The 22,265-nt window shown below is 35.4% G+C and overlaps 2 protein-coding genes across 2 annotated transcripts; both read left to right on the top strand.

Annotated features, from left to right (window-relative positions):
* Positions 1-3,089: 3,089 nt before the first annotated feature.
* LOC120347301 (uncharacterized) lies at positions 3,090-7,030 on the top strand. Its single transcript, XM_039417213.2, has 6 exons — positions 3,090-4,269; positions 4,347-4,535; positions 5,103-5,265; positions 5,556-5,750; positions 6,029-6,151; positions 6,340-7,030. The coding sequence occupies exons 1-6, from the start codon at positions 3,113-3,115 to the stop codon at positions 6,457-6,459; spliced, it is 1,947 nt and encodes a 648-aa protein (XP_039273147.2). The 5' UTR covers positions 3,090-3,112; the 3' UTR covers positions 6,460-7,030.
* A 4,613-nt stretch (positions 7,031-11,643) lies between these two features.
* Positions 11,644-20,194, top strand: LOC120347818 (dolichyl-diphosphooligosaccharide--protein glycosyltransferase subunit 2-like). The gene is made up of 16 exons (XM_078117917.1): positions 11,644-11,802; positions 12,043-12,143; positions 12,939-13,034; positions 13,325-13,532; positions 14,255-14,403; positions 15,140-15,274; positions 15,807-15,983; positions 16,173-16,303; positions 16,551-16,616; positions 17,296-17,453; positions 17,915-18,006; positions 18,362-18,559; positions 18,885-19,061; positions 19,364-19,439; positions 19,514-19,692; positions 20,041-20,194. The coding sequence occupies exons 1-15, from the start codon at positions 11,796-11,798 to the stop codon at positions 19,648-19,650; spliced, it is 1,908 nt and encodes a 635-aa protein (XP_077974043.1). The 5' UTR covers positions 11,644-11,795; the 3' UTR covers positions 19,651-19,692; positions 20,041-20,194.
* Positions 20,195-22,265: the final 2,071 nt, after the last annotated feature.

Consider the following 22,265-nt stretch of genomic DNA (forward strand, 5'->3'; position numbering starts at 1 on the left):
CAATTTGTGTGCAATAGCAACTACAATTGAGAAAAACGACCCATATGTGCAAGTCGTGACCAATAATGATATCATGAATAAGAAAAGTACACACAAATAATTGGACACAAGCACCAAGTACCTGGAGCCACTCAGGGGATCGGGGTGTTGATTAATAGGTTCACTCAGTATGTATTGAAAGGCGAAACTCCGTGAGGTAGAAAATCAGAAACGAAAATCAGAGCAGTTTTAACAAATGGTCAAAAATGTAATTGCAGTTTTGTTAGTCGATATATTGACTACATGCAGATGAATATACTGTGCGAATCACACACATGGTGTTCAAGGTATGCAAAAGTACATTGTAGTTTATATATTATATTTTTGTATAAGACGGTTGTATGCCTTCTCTCCGTAAAAGGCTATATACCATCAGCCATCTACACCTACCCGTGGAGATACTGTTTTTATTACGACCAAAATATTTCCGGTTCAGCATTGTAGAAGCAAAAACACAACTAATAGAATCGTGTTTTGCCTGGCAGCTGATGACTATACCTACGCTCGTAAATATCGTAGTGAATCCCATACGTCATAATAAATTAATCGCGACCTCGCCTGTCGTTGGCAAAGAGAAGATATTGCAATTCTCAACTACGGCTCTCAAGCATTTCGTAATTTAATGATACTTTCATAGTAAATATTACTATTACTCATACTTAACTCTTTGTCGTAGTATATACCATACACAATTTATACATGATCCGTAGAATTTCCCTATTAAATCGACAGTACATTATAATGTGTAATTATTACATTGGAAGTACATTCACTGATTATTTTTAACATTATATAATATGAACGGTTTGTGTATTGGGGAATCACGCTATGGGGATTTGTGAAATCTAACTGCAGGTACCATATAGTTTTACCACCTGCATAAGATTATACTCCAGAGGATTGCCTTGGAGTTACATATGTGGATTATTTCTTAATGAGGATAAGTCACCGTAAATTAGGGGGTATTTAAAAATTGAAAGTTCGATAATTTAATAGCAAGACATATAACTTTACACTATCGTACATACTTTGAAATATCAACATATAAATTCGAAATGGATTAGCACTTATACTTTTATATAGTTAGAAATTGTTGAAACAGACCAAAAAAAACGTATTTACGTATTTTTCAATTTAATCGAACAGAAAATAACAATGCCGTTTTGCCAGATATACCCGCAAATGGAGCTATTGTTTAGCTTCCAATAACAGAACACATCCCAATTAAAGGCAGTATTACTGTAGGCCTATTTCTTAATCAATATTTATGCACAAGTATCTCTAGTTGCGTTTCTGCATATATACTCAATAAACTTAGAAGTAAAATACTAATATACGACCTCTGCTATATTATGATAAGAAAGTTGTAAAATTACAAAAGAGAGTTCGTGAGATTTGAAAAAGGAAATGCATGGAATTTCACTATTTCGCAAACAAATATGAAAGCTGTTTGAAGACGGCGTGATTACGTGATTAGGTGAGGTGTCTAATTTTCTGTCGTTTTTACAAATTCTGGCAAAATTAATTGTCTTTGTCTAATTTTCTGTCGTGTTTACAAATTCTGGCAAAATTAAGTATCTGACACATTTATAGAATAAATATTGTAAGATAAGATCAAAATTCGTCGATAAAAATTAGATAATAGGGTTCAAATTATTGATGTATATATGGTTCAAAACATCTCACGGAAGTTTCCATTTGATTGAGAAATGCATAGCCTACTTCGTATTTGTAGCGAGCAATTAGATGGTATTTATTTCGGATTGTTCGAATTCTGGTTGCAGCATATTGTGCACAAATCAGAAAACATTTTTTGCTGCCCATTTTATTGTAGGCATATAAATGGATTTTTGTCGATAATTTAACCGTATGCGACAGATATTGTCTGCTGCTCGATCTTTTTTCAAAATTTTCAAAAAGCACTACACAGAATGACCACTAATGGCAAACATGATGACCAAGCAGGAAAACGGATAATGGTCATCGATTAGCGTTTTCTGGTGTTCAACAGTATGGTGGGCTGGTGCATCGATAGATTGATCACTGACCTCGAAAAAGCAGATCGATGTAATCTTTCCCAACGTGCTAAATTAATTCGCGATCGTACTCTCGCACTTTTGGCGCGAAAAAGGATTTTCTGGACTTATCGCTATATGCCGAGCTGCGAAATAAGCATCTAAAACTGAGATGCTTACGGTCTTCATTCAGATATCCCATTATAACAAGAATGCAAGAGGTTACTAAACTTATCTCTTATCAAGTGCCGCATATTGCGCTGGATTGAACGCCGACGAGCTTCTTGCTAATGTGCGACAGAGTCCTTCTATTCATGCATCGCAGTAATTGAGACACAATTATGAATTATTATCATGTAGCGAGATTAGGGTGAAAAGTAGCACAATCTAGTAATTACGGACGATAACGCACCCAATACGTACGAATTGCTGCGATAGTACGTGTGCGCGCATAATATCAACGTAATACGTAAGAGAAAAAGGCGAGGAGTGAAGAAAACATATGTCATTTAAAAACGGGGTAGCATAACAACTGCAAGTCGCAAAGAGAAGAGAGTCATTAATTCTATAAGCAAATTAGAAGGACCTACTAAGTCGCTCACAATGAAACACGTAATATTTCGTATGTGGACTTTCGTTCTGAGTATAGCAAAATAGTAATGCAATGTCATATGAATTAAGTGGTGAAGTAGTGTTTTTGTTGTAAAGATAGAAAAACTATTTTGTTGAATAAAATAAAAGAAGGAACGGGTCAGGATAATATTTCTACAACAATTGTGATAGTTTGACGTTTTCAATAGCCTAATATTCCTCAGTATTTTGATATATATGTAATGATTTGCTCCTTGTTCAAAATCAATTTACTATAAGCGAAACAGTAACCGGTACCGTAACTGAGAATAATTCATACTCTGAAGGGCGAAGCTCAGCATTGGATTCAGTAATATTATTTTTTAAAATTTACTTGAATAAAATTAAAAAGGCGTTTAGGTGTAAAATATTTATTAATCGTGTGTCTTTAATGAATTTTTTGATTTCTTGGCAGATTATTATAAAGAATGTATTGTGCCGTTACACCTGCTGTAGGATTGGTATCAATTAATGATATTGCCAACAACCACCCGAATTTAGCCGGGATGTTGCGGACTCACACTACTCCATACTACGTAGGACAACCTTGCCCCCGTGTGACCGCAGAAGACTCTTACCACAGTGCCATGCGGATGACTTATGGACATTATAACACTCACCTCCAATATCAAGTCATGGCCTCGACTGCCAATGACCCAAGATATTTGGATTCAAACCCTGTCAACGCCTATTACAGGCTTCTGGAGTCAGGAGACTCTCAAACAAACCCAAATGTTGCAAACGAAGGAATACCGTTGACTAAATTTATCGAGGAAGGACTAAGAAGTAGGACAAACTTGGCATTTTCGTTTTGCGATCAATACAGAGAAGTGACAAAGATATCGGCAGATGGGGCAGTGTCTCCGACTTCTATATCGTCAATTATGTTGTCCAACGAAAGCTCTGGATATGCTTCGTCTTCGGGAAGATCTTTCGAGTCGCCCAGTGATTCACATACATCCGATTCCCAATTTTCTTCGTCTTATAACTGTAATCAGAGAACGAAAAAGAGAAGCCGGTATGTTGAACATTCTAATCAAAGAAACGAATCGGGTGATGTTTTGGACAAGGACGCTGTGCGGCCTAGAACCAGGCCTGCTAAACCGACAAGGAAATCATTTATCAAGGTTCATGAAAGGGTAAACCATTCCAACAGAGACGAAACCAAAACTCCAGAATGTGGTTTGATATGTCAGAGAAAAGCCTCATCGAAAAGCATTGAAATGTTAAAAACGCAAATGCGGAATAAACCAAGAAATAATGAAATGGAAGTTGATGAACCATTCGACAAATATCCGGAGCCAAAACAACACGATTCCTTGTGCATCCGATCCGGACGAACAGAAAACAAAACGACTTTGCCAATCAAAGAACGGATAAAGAGGTTTGAGAAATTGCGGGATACCTGCGGGGGTAATCCCAACAGAAAATCGAATAACATCACATTGGACGAACCCAAAGTTGAACAAAGGATATACACAAACGCGAATGCTCATCAAAAGAAAAACAAAAATGCCACATACACCAAATCTACAATAGAAACGAAATTAGAGAAGGCCAAGAAAGAATTGAAACAATCGTCGAGGTATTTTCAAATTAAATCAATATAATATTTGTATGAATCTCGAAAATATTTTTTACAAATTGTATTTCAATTTTTAGGAAAATGTTTCTCGGAATGTATGAAGTTCAGTCTGTACTTGGTGTAGGTGGAGGGGGAACTGTGTATGCAGGCGTGAGAATAGCTGATTCTAAGCCTATTGCAATCAAGAGAATCATGAGAGAAAAAATCAAGAGATGGGAAAAAATTCAAGGCCGAAAAGTACCACAAGAAATTGTCCTTATGCTAAAGTAAGTTTATTCTTGAACAACTTAGAAGTGACAAATTATATAGACTGTACCCCGCTAGGGCAAAAAGTGACTAATTGAAGAAATGGAGCTTTTCTTTATTTGGTTGAACTTAATCGTTCTTTGTTGTACCATACACGAGAGAAAATACTTCAACCTGACTTGAACAAAATAGTCCATATTGTCCCGGAATGACGCTCACTGCCCCCATAGCCCTGTAAAACCTAAAAAAAATTGATGGTTATTGCTAGAAATCAATTTCATGCTTTATCAAAGATATGCCCCAGACTTAGGCAAAGAATATCTTCAAATATTTCGATATTCAATTGTTGGAGTTTTCAAATCAAATTATTTGTCAATTTGACGAATAGAGAGAGAATGATCAAAAAATCCTTGACCAAATAAAAATGCGAATATGAAACTATCAAAAGTAATTTATAAATTCAAAAGAATTTTCACAACCAATAACAAAACGCTCACAAACGACCTTGTAGTAAAGTTACGTAATTTATTTTGGTCGGTGTCGTAAACAACTGACGCAAACATAAATATTTATTGGTTCATTTTCAGGGTGAACGGTCACAAGAACGTAATTCGTCTTCTTGATTGGTACGAATGTCTCGACTCCTTCATTTTAATTTTGGAGAGACCACACAACTGCGTTGACTTATTTGATTATATCAGAGAAGTGGGGACAATCACGGAAGACGAAGCGTCGTTCATATTCAGACAGGTGAGTCGCAGGGTGTGAAATCAGGATATAAATATTTTTGTCTGTCTCCTTTATTCCTTCCATTTCTGGTAATAAGGATGTGTATTTGGACTAAGGTGTTCTATTTAAATCAATGTAATCCTGAAGCGAATGACTAGCCGACCATGTAGTAATTTCTCTCTTTCTTTATCAAGCATTTCGTCGATAATTAAATATTTGAGAGTGGTAATTCTAATTTACGTTCTTGTAGTAGCGACTAAGCAGGGGCTGATTTTTATGAACTATTTTGTAAATTATACAATTGTATTTAGGTCGTCGAAGCAGTGAAACATATTCATTCTCGTGGCGTTTTACATCGTGATATCAAAGATGAAAATGTAGTTATAAATCGAGAAACAAAGAAGCCGAGAATCATTGATTTTGGATGTGGTACCAACCTTCACGACGGTGCCTATACTGACTTCTCTGGGACGCCTGAGTTTTACCCACCCGAATGGTTTTCAAAGGTAAGAAATGTTAATTTGTAAAATTACGGACGTCGAAATTATTTCCAAATATGCAATTACACACCTAAAGTAAAACTATCATATGTGGATACGTTAAAATGAGAATCTACCATTGATAGGCATTGCAATGCACAACAAACAAACAAGTGAAATATATTTGATTATATTATTCATGATATATCATTTACATTTGAAATTAGTTAAAAATTTAGCAATATATCTATGTATTCTCCTATAAATATTTCTAATTGTGTTTTTTTTCTTCAATTTTTATTCAGCGTGTTTACCAAGGACGCTCCGCTGCTGCATGGTCACTCGGCGTTTTACTATATGATATGTTATGCGGAGAAATACCCTTCAAAACTAAAGGAAAAATTATGGCAAATATTCTCACATTTAAGGTAAGACAGGAATGTGCTGATCTGATGAAACTATCAGTCTGAAATAGGGTATCATAATCTCTTTTCTCGAATGCTCCATACTTGGTCACATAAGAAATATAAAACATAGAAATTTGTTTCTACGATGTATTTATTTTACATTTTCGCTAAAAGATTTTATTCCTAATCTTCGATTTCTTTTCTTTTAGGCTCCAGTTTCGCAAAAGGCAAAGCACCTTATTATGTGGTTACTCTGTAGCGAACCAGATGCCAGACCTGATTTGAATGAAGTATTGAAGCATCCTTGGTTGCAAAATACCAAGCAGTGAAAGAATGGGAATCATTCAGAAAGTTGCCACTGAATCTTGCTAAAAGATATCATGGCGAAAAGAAGCAGGCTTGAAGAAAGCATACAGAGAATCCAGCGTGGAGAAATGAAAGGATTCCGCGTGGTGGAGTACAGAATGTTGCAGTGGATGCAAAGAGACAAATTGAATGTAAGGAGTCGGAAAGATATAAATATTATTGCCTGATTTCATTTCCGATACTTTCCTGCAAAGGAAATGTCTAAAATATTATATGTTTTATTCTAACTACCGTACTTATGATTTTTTTTTTTATATTTTCCTCAAGTTTCGTTTGCATGGAATTTATTATTGTTGAATTATTTAAGTTCGATTGTTCTTAGTTATAAATTAAATTATTCACGTATAAACCACCTACCTACGTGGATGACACAATAGTGCATTATACCGAAGTACAAATTCGGATTTATGTGACTTAATTACTGCATTAAAAACGCCCATTTCTTTGAGCTGACCATTTACACGTCATATGTACGTGATGGGTAATTAATCATTAAAATGGCTTCCGTGTCAATAAAAAAATAACTTCATCGTTTTTGTGCGTGATTTGTAAGTATATTGGGCAAATTAATCAGGGTTCGCCCATCCTCGCCCATAATGCTGAATCGAAGACAATTTTTGTTCAGAACAACGATGTTTATTTTTATGAATGATAGTTAGGAGGGATTAATGACGGTGACAAGACACACCCGGGTGATAGAAAGATATGTATTCGTCTGCGTCTCTCTAAAATAAATAAACATCTCATAAAATAAATACGATTGTGGGAACGCGATATACATGCACCAAGCAATCCATAATTAATTCAAATTAGAAACTTCATTGCGCTTGATATTCGCAGTGACGATTCGTTAATTAATCTCAGTGCGAGAGCCGATCGTTTCTATCAAATAAAGTTTAAATAAATTTATCTATTTAAAATCTTCACAACAGAACTGATATATACTGCTGATATTCCGTTGTGGAATTATTATAGCATTATCGATATACCAACATCGTAAACTTTTGAAAATATTTTCACTTAATAATATGGGAAAAGATATATACATGACCCCAATCAGCATTTAATGGCCTCCAATGCAGTGGGCTTTTGTATATAGTTCCAGATGTCGTCTTTGTGGCTTTGCAGATGTAATTGGTTTAACCTATGCAGTTTTTATGTCAAAAGGCTATTTTTGATTTGAATTACTACCAATTCATTCAATAATTAATATCGATTTAAAAGTATATGTAACGTACGTGTCTGAAGGAAACATTTGCGGTGATACCAAACGGATATCGCATAATGGCATAATCTGAGAAGGCAGTATTCTAATGTGTGCGATCGACGTGTCTCGTTTACGTGGATATTTTAATCATTAGGATAAAATTATCCATTTTATCGGCTATCAGGTGTCGATAGTCCAGTTTGGTTGGACTCTTTCAATAAGAGATAGCCGCCATTTTAAAGTGAATAATTTACCAATGCACAAAACCGATGCTAAGTTGTCTTGTTGGTCCCCACCAAAAAACTTTCTAAACCCTGCAAAAGTCTTTCTATATTTACATTTAATGTAAGATTTCAAACTCTACATAACGGAAAACGTGCTTCCGCAAATGTAAGTGCTTTCGAACATCGATGAGCTTTTCAAAACAAAATCTTACCCCCTGAAAAATGCTCATTGCTCACAAGATTCTAAAATGCGGTTTTGAATTTTATTCTTTTATTACCGACACAACTTGCTGACATATCAAGCAAGCACCTCTGATCGATTTCTCGACTTTCATTCTTTTCTTCTTTTTGCAATCAAGTCATTTTCAACTAAAAATTAATGTATCATATTAAAATTGACACACCAGGAATATTATTTCGAAGTTTAAATTCTCCAAAAAAAAATATTACGACTATTTTTATCTTTTATTTACTTCTCACAGAGAATCATTATAAGACTTAGTGGCAGTTATCTGATTTGTAATTTGGCACTGCAAAAGACAGACCTCACAGTGAAATTTGTGTTATTGCGCCATACATTTGCCATGGAAAAATCTCTGAAAATTCTATTATGCAATCAAAAGTAAGCTAATATAAACAAGGATATTGAGTGAACTCATTAACTTTATATTAAGTCTAACAACTAAGGAATGAAATGGCTTTCCCATACGATTTTATCATGTACTTAATAGTAGCATTAATCTTCTCATAATCTACTCCACAAGTAGGCTGTATTGTTATCATTGTCAGAAAACTCCTCATCAGCTGTAGGCCTACGAATCACACGCCGTCTAACACAATTGACTGGATTGGTAACAAGAATAACAATACTTGCAATCAGCACGACAATGAATTTCATATTAGGATATAGTTTAACCATAAATCTAGTGTTTAGAAATATAGTTTGGTCATTTTTCTGTCGATATTTCAGTGAATTGAAAAATGTAAGGAAAACAATATAATTGAACGATTCGTATTCTTTCATTTTATGATTGGGAAGATTGGAAAGGCGAGAGGTCGAGACACAAGCGGGGAGACTCATCGTCTTTCTATTACGGGTTTCAATTGTTATGCGCTGATTTACAATATTGCGAACAAGGCTAAAAAATGATTCAACTAATGTCTAGGAAGCTACTATGATGATGGAAAAATGTAGTCTTTCCTACTCGACATGGCTTACACAATTTAGTGAGGTCTTTAGTGGAGTCACATGTCTGTGGGGTGAAAAAAGCATCTCATGACATCTATTAGCAATGAATGCAGCGAGAAAATAACATCAACTTTCAATTCGCAAAGATTTCAAACTTATTCCTTAAACGCTGATCTGATATAAAGTCACTATTTTTTTACTCTGAGGTCCCGCATAATAAACTTTTATCATATACCAAAAACTTTGAATTCTTAATTTGTATATATGTGTATGATCGTTTTTCCTGGTTTGACGAAAGCAATAAATTCTCTCTCTCTTTCTCTCTCTCTCTCTCTCTCTCTCTCTCTAACACGGCATCAACGACTGAAGGCAACCGAAGTCATCTAGCAAATAGTTAGTTTCAAAAATTGACATTTTAACGAAAGTAAGTTCATATACATAACTACTTCATGCGGAATCCCCAATGAAATAATAGCTGAAGTTAATAAGTTCATGGGGTAAAGCCAATTAGTGCATTCTTATAAATGCTTCTTCTGATGTCGACCCAAACTCATCTCTTTCACTAGTCGTCACGGTCAAAACCGTTAAATCGTACAATACAACCTTAGTATATATATATAAAACTTTAAATTGTCATTTAAGCTTATAATAACATTCAGAAAAAATATAGCATACGTCACTTTCGTTGAAATATACAAAGTCATTCTTTCTAAATCACCGGTTCTCAGCCAATGGGCCATGGCCCCAGTAACATTTTCAGGTGGGCCACAAACCTAATGCGAAAATTGCAAGAGTTGTTGATACATTTAGTTTTATTTGTGTTACTGTGGTTAGAATTTGATTTTAGTGGCAGTGAATGATGATGCTCTTTTTGCTACTGAGTGGTGATTTGATTCCAATTTTAAAAATAAAAGTGTTTATTTTTGTGAAAGGGATTTTCTGTCTTTTTTTGTAGTTTTTCTTTGCATGGAAATGTTAATGAGCCGCAGAATGTCTGAGCAACGAAGATGGGACACGAAAAATAGGGTTTACCCTGAACCACTGTTCTAAATGAAATGATATGCAACAAACTGTGTACTAATCTTCGGGTCATAAACATCGTATTCGGATACCCACTGCAACAAAGACACAGTGTCTTTTGACCTAAATTGCTGAAGTTTCATGTTGATCGCTATTTATTTACTGGTGCATATATATAATTTTGTAGTTCTTGACCTTGCACTGTCCATCGACTAATTTTCTTATAAGTAAGTTACTTTTACTTCTAAACGATTGTCGATAGCCTTGCTTTGAACAAGGTATCATAACAAGTACTCTTGGTCATGGTGAGTGTTATCATTATGCTATATGAAAACTGGACATTAATAAAAGTAAGGAACATTTATTGAATTTATCCAGGAACAGAACTTTTACGTGTTTTTGCGTAAAAATGATTTTTTTTTTAATATATAATACATACCTTCCTCTTGTACAATTGTGAATGGAAATTTTGAATTCCATCACTGGAAGTAAGTTCTGAATTTTATAAACATACATGAAAATTAAATATATATTCATACTCGCTGTTGCCATTGCATGGTATATAGCATTTGGGCACTTAACACATCAATATTTAACCTTATAACAAAAATCGCGTAGCACAGAAAAGTTAGGGGAAAATTAACAAACCAAATATTTTTATTTTGTTTTACAATAATGTGTTTAACCGTATTAGTTATCATTTACGGTTTAACATTGAGAATGCCATAAGACAAGTCATCTTGTTTAATTTTTGATTGCCCCTTAATATTCAATCTTAGATTTTGCATAGATGGTAGGCTTTTTTCAATTTTTTCTACATCTTTCCTCCAGATTAGATCCAACGAATATGTTTTAACCTTGCTCGGCGGTTACGGCTTCGCCACCATCAAGTCCATGCATCTGAAAACAAAATACTGGGTAACTAATCACATGCCCAACAACTGGTAACTGAACGATCGGCCGTGGTTCGCCAAATGATTAGGCTGCCCTATCGGCTTCCCTCTCCCCTGGGATGAATATATAAATCCTGTCCTAACCTGCTACAGTCTTTATTGGACACGTAGTGGACATAACGATCGTTTCAATATTATGTTGTTGTTGTTCCTGTTCTTGTTATCCTTGTTGTTGTTCTTTGACACGTTTTTAAAAAGTCGCTTTTCTCTTCGAATACTGGACCAATTGCTTTGAAATTTTCAGTGGGTGAAGATAAAATTTTTCTCCAGAAGGCTATTACTTTTTTTTTCGCTATGACGTCATCAAAATTATTGCCATCGGGTGGCGCTACGTGTCCATATATTTGAGCATAGCTCTCTTGTTTTAGAAATATGTTTTACTTTGGTTTCCAAAGCAGTAACTATGATAGACTTCGTATGTCGGTAATAAAAACTCAGTAAGTCTCACAAAACATCTAATAATCATAGGTTCAACACAATTATTTACGCTTCAATTAACCACTAAAAATTAGTATTTTCATTGACATGAATTCTCCATTGCCACCAGGGCCATAATGGCTCTGATGCCACGTTGGCAATCACCCGGCGAATTGTGCATTGGAGCGTGGCAGGCGAGGTTCGTGTCGTTTCTTCATTTGGTGAGTTTGCTGATTTCCTCGGTTTCCTGATCGTTTTGTCATCGTATAGGTATCTGCTTCGTTCAAACATGAAATGTGAGCATTTATTATCTATTTTGCGAGATTATATATCTCGGTCCTTATTATTGGGACAGGGCAAAACCTAGAGAAAGGTTTACATCAAATGCTGTATGCAGCGTAACCTACACCAATTTTATTTGATGAATCATTGCAGCATTGGGTCACAATGATTGTAATAGCTATTTTTGTTTTGAAAGACTGAATGACGTCTAGTTATTAGTATGTTAAATGTTTATTTCTGTATCTATATTTCAGTTTTGATTCTTCTGACGTTAGTATGCTTCTCTCAAGCTGCTATTCGACTTTCATCGGTTTTGTCACCAAGTGAGCAAGAAAACATAAGGAATCTACTTTCGGTGAGAACTGTTCTATCAATAATATACTGATGAATCTCACTTCAGAGCTATTTCTGTATTTCTTGGCTCAGTTACTTTGTGGCTCATAGTTTGAATATTAAATTTGACTTTAGTGTGGTACGGTATGGTTTTGAGTTTGAACATGCTCTCCATCTCATTGACACTAGTTCTGTAGTTTGTTACTTATCGATCTTAAGATCGGTAAGTATATTGATAGGTATTTGTCTGTATGTATGTCTGTCTGTGTGTGTGTCTGTTAGATGCACGCGATATCTCACGGAAGCGAGATTGAATCTGCTCCAGCTTTTGCATGTGCATTCATCTTATCTCGGACCAGAAGCCTATTGATTTTGGGCGAATTATGTCGTATAATTAGCGAGTTATCAATCAATTATTGATATAGTGATCTAGATTTTTGTAAAGCGAGAGAATTTTGAAACCCGCCGAGTGTGTGTGTGCGATGCGCAGTGCGCGAGTTACAAGAGCGGATGAATCGAAACTGCAGTTTCTGTTTTGGGGGATCCCCTAACTATCGATCGATAAGTCTTCGGTTTCCAACCGATATTCTCGTCTTTATATTTGTTTATTCTTATTTCTAACAAGTTATCACCCTGGTCTATAAACACTACATGAAGATTATCAATTTCATTCAAGTTAATAAGTTTATCTATGGTGCCGTCATGCCAGTTTTTGAGCAAGGTTATGTGTGCAAATTTGATGCAAAAATATGGATAGTTTCTATAATTTTTAATAATGCAAAAGCTGCATTTTTAATATGTCCATAATCTTTCTCAGGAAACTCCATACTCTGATATTGCACATGCCTACTATGCGGTTTCTGGACTGAAAGAATTGACGCAAGGAGGAGCTGCATCAACTGCTGTTACAAAGGTGAGTCAAAGAGAAGGTTTTTTTAATTGTAAACAATATGTTAGGAGCTGTTATTATTTGGAAGGACAATTTATCACCCTGGGGAGGGAGGGGTAAACTTTTTTATGCCAACCAACTTAAGTCTAACACTTCAACTGCTAGTTCATTGCATTGCTCAAATAAACATTCTTTTTCTTATTTATGCGGATAGATGTATACAAAAGGAACAATATTTTAAATAAATTATAAAGGGATCATTGTAGTGCTTGCTATACTGGAAGAAACTTGACATTGGTGTATAATTGTTTCAGGCTGCTTGCGAAGCTGCAAAGTCGGCCAGCACAAAGAGTTTGGAGTCGTTGTTCTATGCATCATCTATTGTGGCTAATCTTGGAGCAACTTGCAAACACACATTCCCAGCTTCAGCCATAGATTCTGTTGAAAAGAAATTATCTGCTGAATCTGATGTGAAGTCTCTATACCATGCAGTGTCTGTGCTATCACATGCTGGCAAAAAGTGTAAGTTTTACTTTTATATTAGTGTAACTAGTGAATTGGAAAATTAGTTTTTGCTGTGATTCTGTTTCTGGTAGTAGATGGGACAGTTCCAGAAGTTGAAGTAATTTAATAAGTTTATGTAACTTTATAAAATATTCTGGTCATTCTTATTGCTGAGTAATATTCATTGGATAACTATAAGTGCAGGGATGGTAAACCACCAACCAACCCCTGGGTCACAAAGTTACCCGGCATGTGTTTTCTGTGACCAATCACTGGAAGAATATTTCAAAAGATTGTGATAAAAAAATTGTACCAAGCCCAGTCGTAATTCAATCTAACGATGAGTGATCCATGTTCAAAACTCGACCTATTTGTTGCTAGCTCATGATTGTAAGACTTGCGGAAAAGATGCAACACCAAGTTTTTTTCACTAATGCACCCATTGATTAAATTTACCCATTTTTTAAATTTGTTACCCCCAAATTTTTTTTCATGCTATGACCTATTTAGCAGAAAACTTTTTAAGTTCAGGACATGCAAGTGAAATCTTGTCAGCTTTTAATCATTAATCGCATCATACATTCCGAAATATATTAATTTTTTCAGATTGTAAATATTTTAAAATGATGAATTTTCATCCTTCACCTATTCTGCTTGTGACTTTCGTGTTATTGTATTTCCAAAACCTTGGAAAGACCTAAGAAATTTCTTAGTCTCTTATTTTATAATATTCTTTCCAGTTTCATCAAACAGTGTTGTTGAGCTTCTAACTAAAGCTCTTGCTCAAGATGACAGTGTACTTTCCTCATCTCTCGGAATTTTGATCACTTCAAAGTTGGATGCAAAAGTTGACATCAAGCCTTTGCTTGAGAAAAGTTTCGACATTGAGGTACATGCATTTACATATTACATTGAAATGATGCAGTAAGTTAGGTTATCTACATTTGTTTGTTGACTATCAATGTGGTAATTCAAATAATTTATTTTAATTAATTGATTTTGTTATCAACTATGCATTGAGGTTTTATACATGTCTGGGAATTATGTGCTCATTTCAATTATTTTTCGTTTTCGAATATTGATATTCTTATTTTTTATTCAAATTCAACCCAGTCTTCTACTGTCTATTATGATAATTTAGAAACAGCCCCGAAAATGTATCTGCCTAACATGGGACGATAATGCTTTAGGACAGTGGTCGGCAAACTTTATGTACTACTGGGCCAAATATACACATTTCCGTTACCTACGGGCCACATTAGTTTCTGCCATTAACATTCGACACAATAAAAAAAATTAACAACCCCTATTTCTGTGTTACGGTAATTACAACTAATGGAAGGCACATATATCGCCTACGCTAGTTACTACAAATCAATCGCTGTCCAATAGTGAACAGCCCATGTTCTAGCATAACTTTTGAGCAATTTTGTTATTATGCATCAAAATCGAGGGCCAGAAATAATTTGTTTGCGGGCCGCAGTTTCACTGCGTCTTTTATAGTGATTTTAGTAGGGATTTTGTAAGCATGTGTGTATGTCTTCAGACTGAGCAATCATTATTCATATTTTGCTATTTATTATATTCAAACTTATCCTTTTTTCATGGTTTATTTTATGTCGCAGGATATGGTAAACCAGGCTGATGAGGTCGATGAAAAATATCTTCATTTCGAAAACGATCTTCGTACCACCTCCACTTTTATTCGTGCAGCACTTGAACTCGCTAAGAGAACCAAACGTCCTTTGGGAATCACAGAGGTTGGTTTTTACTGTATACTACAGTCATTATGAAGTGCTTCTTCAGTTTACATTTTGGTAGTCCTATGAACTCACCACCCTACCTGCATTGAGTGTGGTTTAAGCTTTAATTGTTTCGCAATTATTTTGCAAATTTGAATGGTTGGTAAATTTTAGATTTTTTGGGATACATAATCAAAATAGGACAGAAATAGAAAAGTTGTAATAGTTTTCTGATTACTATTTTTTCAAAATTGATTCAGCATTTTGTAAAGTTTGGAACAAATTCATAAAAAAGTGTCGTTAATACAAAATAGATGAGGGTCTTGTGGGGCCAATGGTTAAGGTTTGATATTTCTATATTGTAGCTTTGTGAATTTGCGATGGTGAGTATAAATAGATTTGACTAATTATGTTTTTAAATGACATGCTTTTTGCATCTTAGCAATTTATTCGGCCTTGGAATTCGTTGTATATTGATTTGAACCTACTCACGTAGCCTATGGAAAATGGGCGGTAATTGTTCATAACATGAGAGATTTTTAATTTTTAGGATCAGATGATCATGCTCGCCAACTTTATATTACGAACCAAGAATCCATCAACACATGAGCAAGCTTTCAATGTGGTAGCTTCATTGAATGCAATTGCTTCTTCTTCTACGATGAAACTGGCAAAAGTTCAACTTCTGTCTGGCAGCAGCATCGCTCAGGATAAAACTAGCATCCAGGTTAGAATGACTGACTTTACTATGTCAAATGTTCTGACTAAATAAAAAGTGATAATTAAAACAATTGGGAATGGCTAACTTCCATCAGCACAGGAATCTTCTTGTTTGCAGATATGAACGAAATAAACCATTTTTCAGATTGATTTATTAAGGATTCATCATCTAATATATGTTATTTTTTCAATTAAGATTTCTGTTAACAATGTTCTCAGTCATCCAATAGAAGGTTTGACTGTGAAAGCCGATTCAGTGACCAGGACATCTGACAACGAAGTTATCATCTCAAACACTCCATTGAAGAAAGCTGTAGCAGCATCTGGGTAGGTACTTTTTGATGAAGGTTTGATTTTAGTCTCGTCTATTGTATGTATGCTACTTCTATGTTTTGTTTACAGTTATATAGCATTTGATAGAATGTAAAGATTAAAGAAGAAGAATGATTTACAAACATTTGAAGACGTTTTCGTCAAAATTATTGTACGACCAACCCTTCATGAATATTAAAAGTAGATAGAAGTGTATACCTTAAATTGTAAAGAACTTAGCTTATTAATTTTGGGATTGCAGGACCACGTATGATCTTAACATGTGGAATTTGAAGCCAAAAAGTGGATTCTATGATGTTACTCTCAAGTAAGTACCTTTATGTAGTACTACAGAAGTTTGTTCGTTAGAAGAAAACTGTTTGACACTATGTGTAAATTTTGTCAATTACCTGTGGGTGTGTGACTGACAACGTCAACTTAAATTGGTGCTCACTAAGGTTCGTCCTAAAAACTCAAAATCAAGAGTAATACCATATACTTTGTTTGTTATATCTGAATTTTATCCGAGTATTATTCAATTTTAAAATACTCTCCCATCACATAGGCTACAATATGCTCTATGCCAGTGGTTCTTAAACATTTTATAGGCCGCGCCTCTTTAGAATTTGTCAATTTCCGCGCCCCACCTCAAAAATAACTAGCTAACAATAAGATACAAATAACAGATAGTAAGGCCGAAAGTATCTTTTAAAAAACATGTTGAAAACATGTGGATGGAACGTAAATAATGAAAATAAATAAAAAGTTTGAGATGTAAATAATCCGAAATGAGGCGGGCAAAAAATTTTTTATTTTTATTTAGCTTCACGACTTCTTAAAAAATTGTCTACGCCCCCCTTGTGGCCGCGCCCCATCGTTTGAGAACCACTGCTCTATGCTGAGATATTGTAATATTTATGGTGCTTTGACCCCTGGAATTTATCTTGATAGTATTAAACTATTGAGACAGAAAACTTGATCAAAATTTTTTGTCTCCATTTTTAAAGTGTTGTACCAACCGGCGGAGCGAATCTTGTGGGAGTTTCTGATATTGAGTTCAGAGTCAAAGTTACAACAAGAGTTGAAATTCTCGAATCTCAGATCGGAACTCAGGATCGTGAAGCTAGTTCCGGTGATTGGCAAAAGGTCAAATATCCTGCTAAAGGTATGATCTCTGTTTTTATTGTCATATTTATGGCCTTCATTTTATCACAGGGAGGCACCATGGTCATTGGTTAGAGCGCTTCACATATAATATCGCAGCCCCTGGGTCAAACTCCATGCCAAGACCTCACCCAGGATGTGGTAAGTTAGGGATAGGCACTGCCAAACTGGAGAGATTCCTGTGGTTCCCAAATAGTAACCACTATCATTGGGTACTTGTACTGAGCCCGAAGGACTGAAAATGCTGTCTAAAAAAAGGGTTCGAAAAATGAAATTCAATGAAAATGATTCACCATGTTCTCTCAATTATTTTTTGGATTTTTCTTGAGGTGGAAATGCAATGCTACCTGAGTGTCCTCATGGCAGCTGTTAGTGTTACATTTTCTAAGCAATAACTAATACAAGTTTGTGGTATACCATCCAATAACTGTAACGTAGCGAATATCAACCCTATTTTTTCAGGTCCAGGGATGAAAGCAGACACACAACAAAAGGTTTTGATGAAGTTCAAAGTTCAAGATACTATTGACAAAGCATTGATCAAGCCTCACCAGGTATGTATAAAGCAATGCAAGTCAATATCACTCAAACTGATACCATTTTAACCATACTGGACATGAAAAGCGGTGAATTTACTGCTCTTTTTCACGTGATTCTAGCCCTGTAGCGTAGGGCAGCTAATTCTCCAGCGTAGGGTAGGATTTCATAGTCGTTCTGAGGAGAGGAATGCCAATATGGCGAACAACTTTTTCCTGTCTCGCCCATGTCGATTAGTTAATTTTGATTCAAGAACTTATTAATAAAATAGGGAAAGGGGCTTGATGTAAAAACTGCCAAACGTATGTTTGCTGCCAACAAATTTTACTTTCAATAAAATTGGAAATTGAGTTTTATTCTTTTGTATTTCAGGTTTTTGTTCTCTTCCAAAATGTTGAATCTGGCCAAGAAGTTATCTTCATTGCAGAACCTGATTCTCAATCTATGTACAAATTTGAAGTAGACCTGAGTACAGCTAGCAAGGAACAGTTTGCAGGAAAAGATGGAAAATATTCAGTACATTTGATCGTAGGAGACGCCGCGATCTCAAACCCGATCTTGTGGCATGTGGTAAGTTATCATATTAGATATTATTTGTTGCAATTACAATACCTAAGATTGAATAGTTGTTTTCAAACTATAAACAAATTTATCTAGTAAGTAGTGATTACAACAGACTTGATTACAACCGACTTTAAGTGTGATAGCAAGTTTGAGCACGATGTCCCAGTTTTGTTCACCTTTAAATGAAGATCTCTATTCCCATACCTGTGTTACTAGTCTTGTCTTGCGTCCTTAACTTATCAGTTGGTGTTAGGTAGAATCTTTGAAAGGAATCTCTCAGATTCTTCTGATTAGGAATCTCTCACCTTTTTTTGTCTATTTATTTTAACAGGCTGACATCACACTAACATTCACTGGAGTAACGCCGACACCAACTAGTGAATCTATCTATGTTGCCAAACCTGAAATTCATCACAAATTCCGTGAATCTGAGAAACGTCCACCTGCGGTTGTCTCAACCATCTTTACTTTTGCCTGTCTTGCTCCTTTGGTCATCTTGCTCATCTCTGTAAGTATTTTTATTTTGGTATTATGCAAGGAAAATGGTCTTTAGTGCTTTCCTGATTATGTTTTATTAGTTGTGTTTAAATCTTTTATTCGTTTTTTTTGACTGATGTCTTGTATGAATTGATATGGGAGTTTTATTTATTCATACCCTGTTAAGGGTCTGTAACCCTATCAGACTTATGAAATGGGACCTTTTCGATGCTATAATTCCATACATTTGGCTTTCCATTTTAAGTGCGTTAGTGAGAAATTGCGATGGATGTTCACAGGCGTACCCAGTGAATACTTGAATTATTTTTTCAGTGGCTGAAGACTGGAATGAATCTGTCCAATCTGAGTCTTGCTCCAAAGAATCTCATCTTCCATGGAGGACTCATCGGTAAGGTTTTATTGCAGTTTCAATTTCGGCTTATTCACTTGAAAACTCTATTCTGATATACATTTTTGTCATAGGAATTTTTGTGCTGTATTACCTCTTCTGGGTCCAATTGAACATGTTTACAACGCTGAGGTATCTGGCACTGCTTGGATCTGTAACTTTCTTGGCTGGTAGCAAAGTACTTGCCGATCAGGCGGCACGCGGACAATAACGACTGGATGGAAGCTAGCAGTGATTTGTTGTTATCAGAAATGTAAGATTGCTTATTTTATTTTTGACCTGTTTGTTTGTTCAGTATAAATCTGAACACAGAATGCCCAGAAAAGAGAACCTAGGTCATTTGGAACATATGTATGTATACATTTTCTTCCTTTTCGTAGGAGCAATTAAGAAATTTATGAGTTCCGTTTAAATTTTTACGAATTCATAACTAATGAAAAATGACATGAGACCTCAAACCAAATTGTAATACACAAAATTAACATTTCTGTGACATAATTTCTATCTTCGCCTTGAGACCTGATTCAAAAAATAAGAACTAAGCCTTAGATGTAGTTAATTTTATTTGGCAATACTCTAATCCCATTAAATTATATTGCAGGAAGTACATTCGTGAAGTTCCAAGTTTGCCCATAATTATTTTGCTGCTGGCTTCTACACGATGAAAAAAAAATGTTATTAGATTGATTATGAAGCAAAGAAATAGTTTCAATAAAGTGTGGTATTCCATTTGAACAATAAAATTTGACATTGTATATTATGTGTTTCAATTGAACGCTTGACTCATTTCTCGGCTAGCGAAGCTGAGCAGTGCAATCTCGCATGTTAAGACTTTTTCGACTACTTGCATTAGAGTCAATTTTCGAAGTTATATGCTCCATACATATTTACTAATAAGGTAGGCTAGTTGACACGTCTTACCTGAAGGATTATAAAACGCACAAAGCAATGCAACCAAAGATAAAATCCTAAAACGCCAATGCTCTACCAAGGGAAACTATCTCTTCGAAAACATACCAAAAATGCTTCATGGATATTTAACAAAAAGTTTGGCTTGTTGACACCGTTTTAACATGAAGGATTACAAAACGCACACAGCAGTGCAACTAAAGATAATAAATAAAACGCCAATGCTCGCTTTCTTTACGAAGGGAAACAATCTCAACCAAAACATACCAAAAATGCCCCGTACATATTTACTAAAAAGTTAGGCTAGTTGACACCGTTTTACCATGAAGGATTACAAAACGCACACAGAAGTGCAACGAAAGATAATAAATAAACGCCAATGCTCGATTTCTTTACCAAGAGAAACAATCTCTTCAAAAACATTAAAAAAATAGCAGCGGTCGTAATATATTACTTATATATCATTGTGTTTAATTCTCCATGCAGTAGGCTAATTCCTTATAAAGTTCTGCCGTAATAGCGCTCAAGAGAAATACAGTCGGTAACGGCGATAATATTGGAGCTGTTGCATGTTTAACTGTTTCCCGTCGCGAGGAGGTGTTCGAATTAAAGTTTATAGCAATCTGCAATCACACACGTTACAGAAACGTGGCCAATAACATTCCTGGTGAGCGATCGGCTGTTGTGGGGTATGATGATATAGACGTGTCCATGTGTAGTGGACGGCTTACTCCATGGGGTGGGCAAATTACGGGACGGATCCGGCCCAAAGTGACTATAAACCGCTTTGATCCGGCCCACTTGAGTGTTTCATCCGGCCCACTTGTGGCTGCTGAAATTATGACTAGGGTTTTTATGAATTTAAATTTCTGTTGAAAATATCGATGAGTTAAAATGACATTTCATTGAAAATTTCGATAACGGATCGTAAATACCGTTATTACCTACGTATGGATGTTTCCACCTGGTTATTTCCGTAACAATGGCCAATCAGCAAAAAGTTTTAGAAGACGTCGGCTAACAATTAATATTTTTGCCTAGTTTTTGGGGTTGTGCATGGTGTTTGTCGTTTTTTAGTTATGATTCAATAAATTAGTTGTAAATGAACTGGTTTAATTGTTACTAAGTCTTTTGCTGAGCTTCAGTTTAGTTGCAATAATCAAAAAAAAAAATTTTGAGAGTTTCGTGCATGAAAATAAGTTTGTGAGTGCCAACTCTCCAAAATACTTGCAAAATAAGCATCTGGACTTTTTACAATAGTAAAGTATAGGAAGAATTTGTCTGCGGTCAAGGGTCTGGAAAAGGTCCATTCATTAAAAGCACCTGAATATACCATTCAAGAACTCTAGCACCTGATATATCAGTATTTGGGCCTGCAAATTTTTTTTGCGTTCGTGAATGTCCCAACACATGTTAAATCCGTTTGTCTAGTACTGCGACTCTCAAAGTGAGCGATAATCCCCCCCCCCCCCTGGAAGTGAGGGAGAGTTATGACATGGGGCAGGGGGCAACTGCGCATTATTGAGGATAGGGATAAATAAAAATGGGGTATTGACATGGGTATTTAAGCCGTGAACATCGGTATTATGTCGGCAAACTATATTATGTCGAATAATCCCTATCTCTTGGTACCGTTGAATTTATCGAATAACTTCATAATGACCTCAATTGTTAGATTGTGCTGTCTTTAATATGAACGTTAGTCTAGCTGTTGAACTTCTTTTTCTATAAACTTTCTCTCTGCAGCTGCCGTAATTTGCCATCCTCTGTAATAACGTCCCATTAATCGTTATGTCTACGTATTTACAAATTACAAACCGTTTTTGATCATATTGAGTTTTGTTCCTCCGGCCCAGTAACCAAATCTATTATCCGAATCCGGCCCACTCAGAAAAGTAATTGCCCACCCCTGGCTTA

This window comes from Styela clava, chromosome 11, assembly GCF_964204865.1.
Source record: "Styela clava chromosome 11, kaStyClav1.hap1.2, whole genome shotgun sequence".
Taxonomy (NCBI): Eukaryota; Metazoa; Chordata; class Ascidiacea; order Stolidobranchia; family Styelidae; genus Styela; species Styela clava.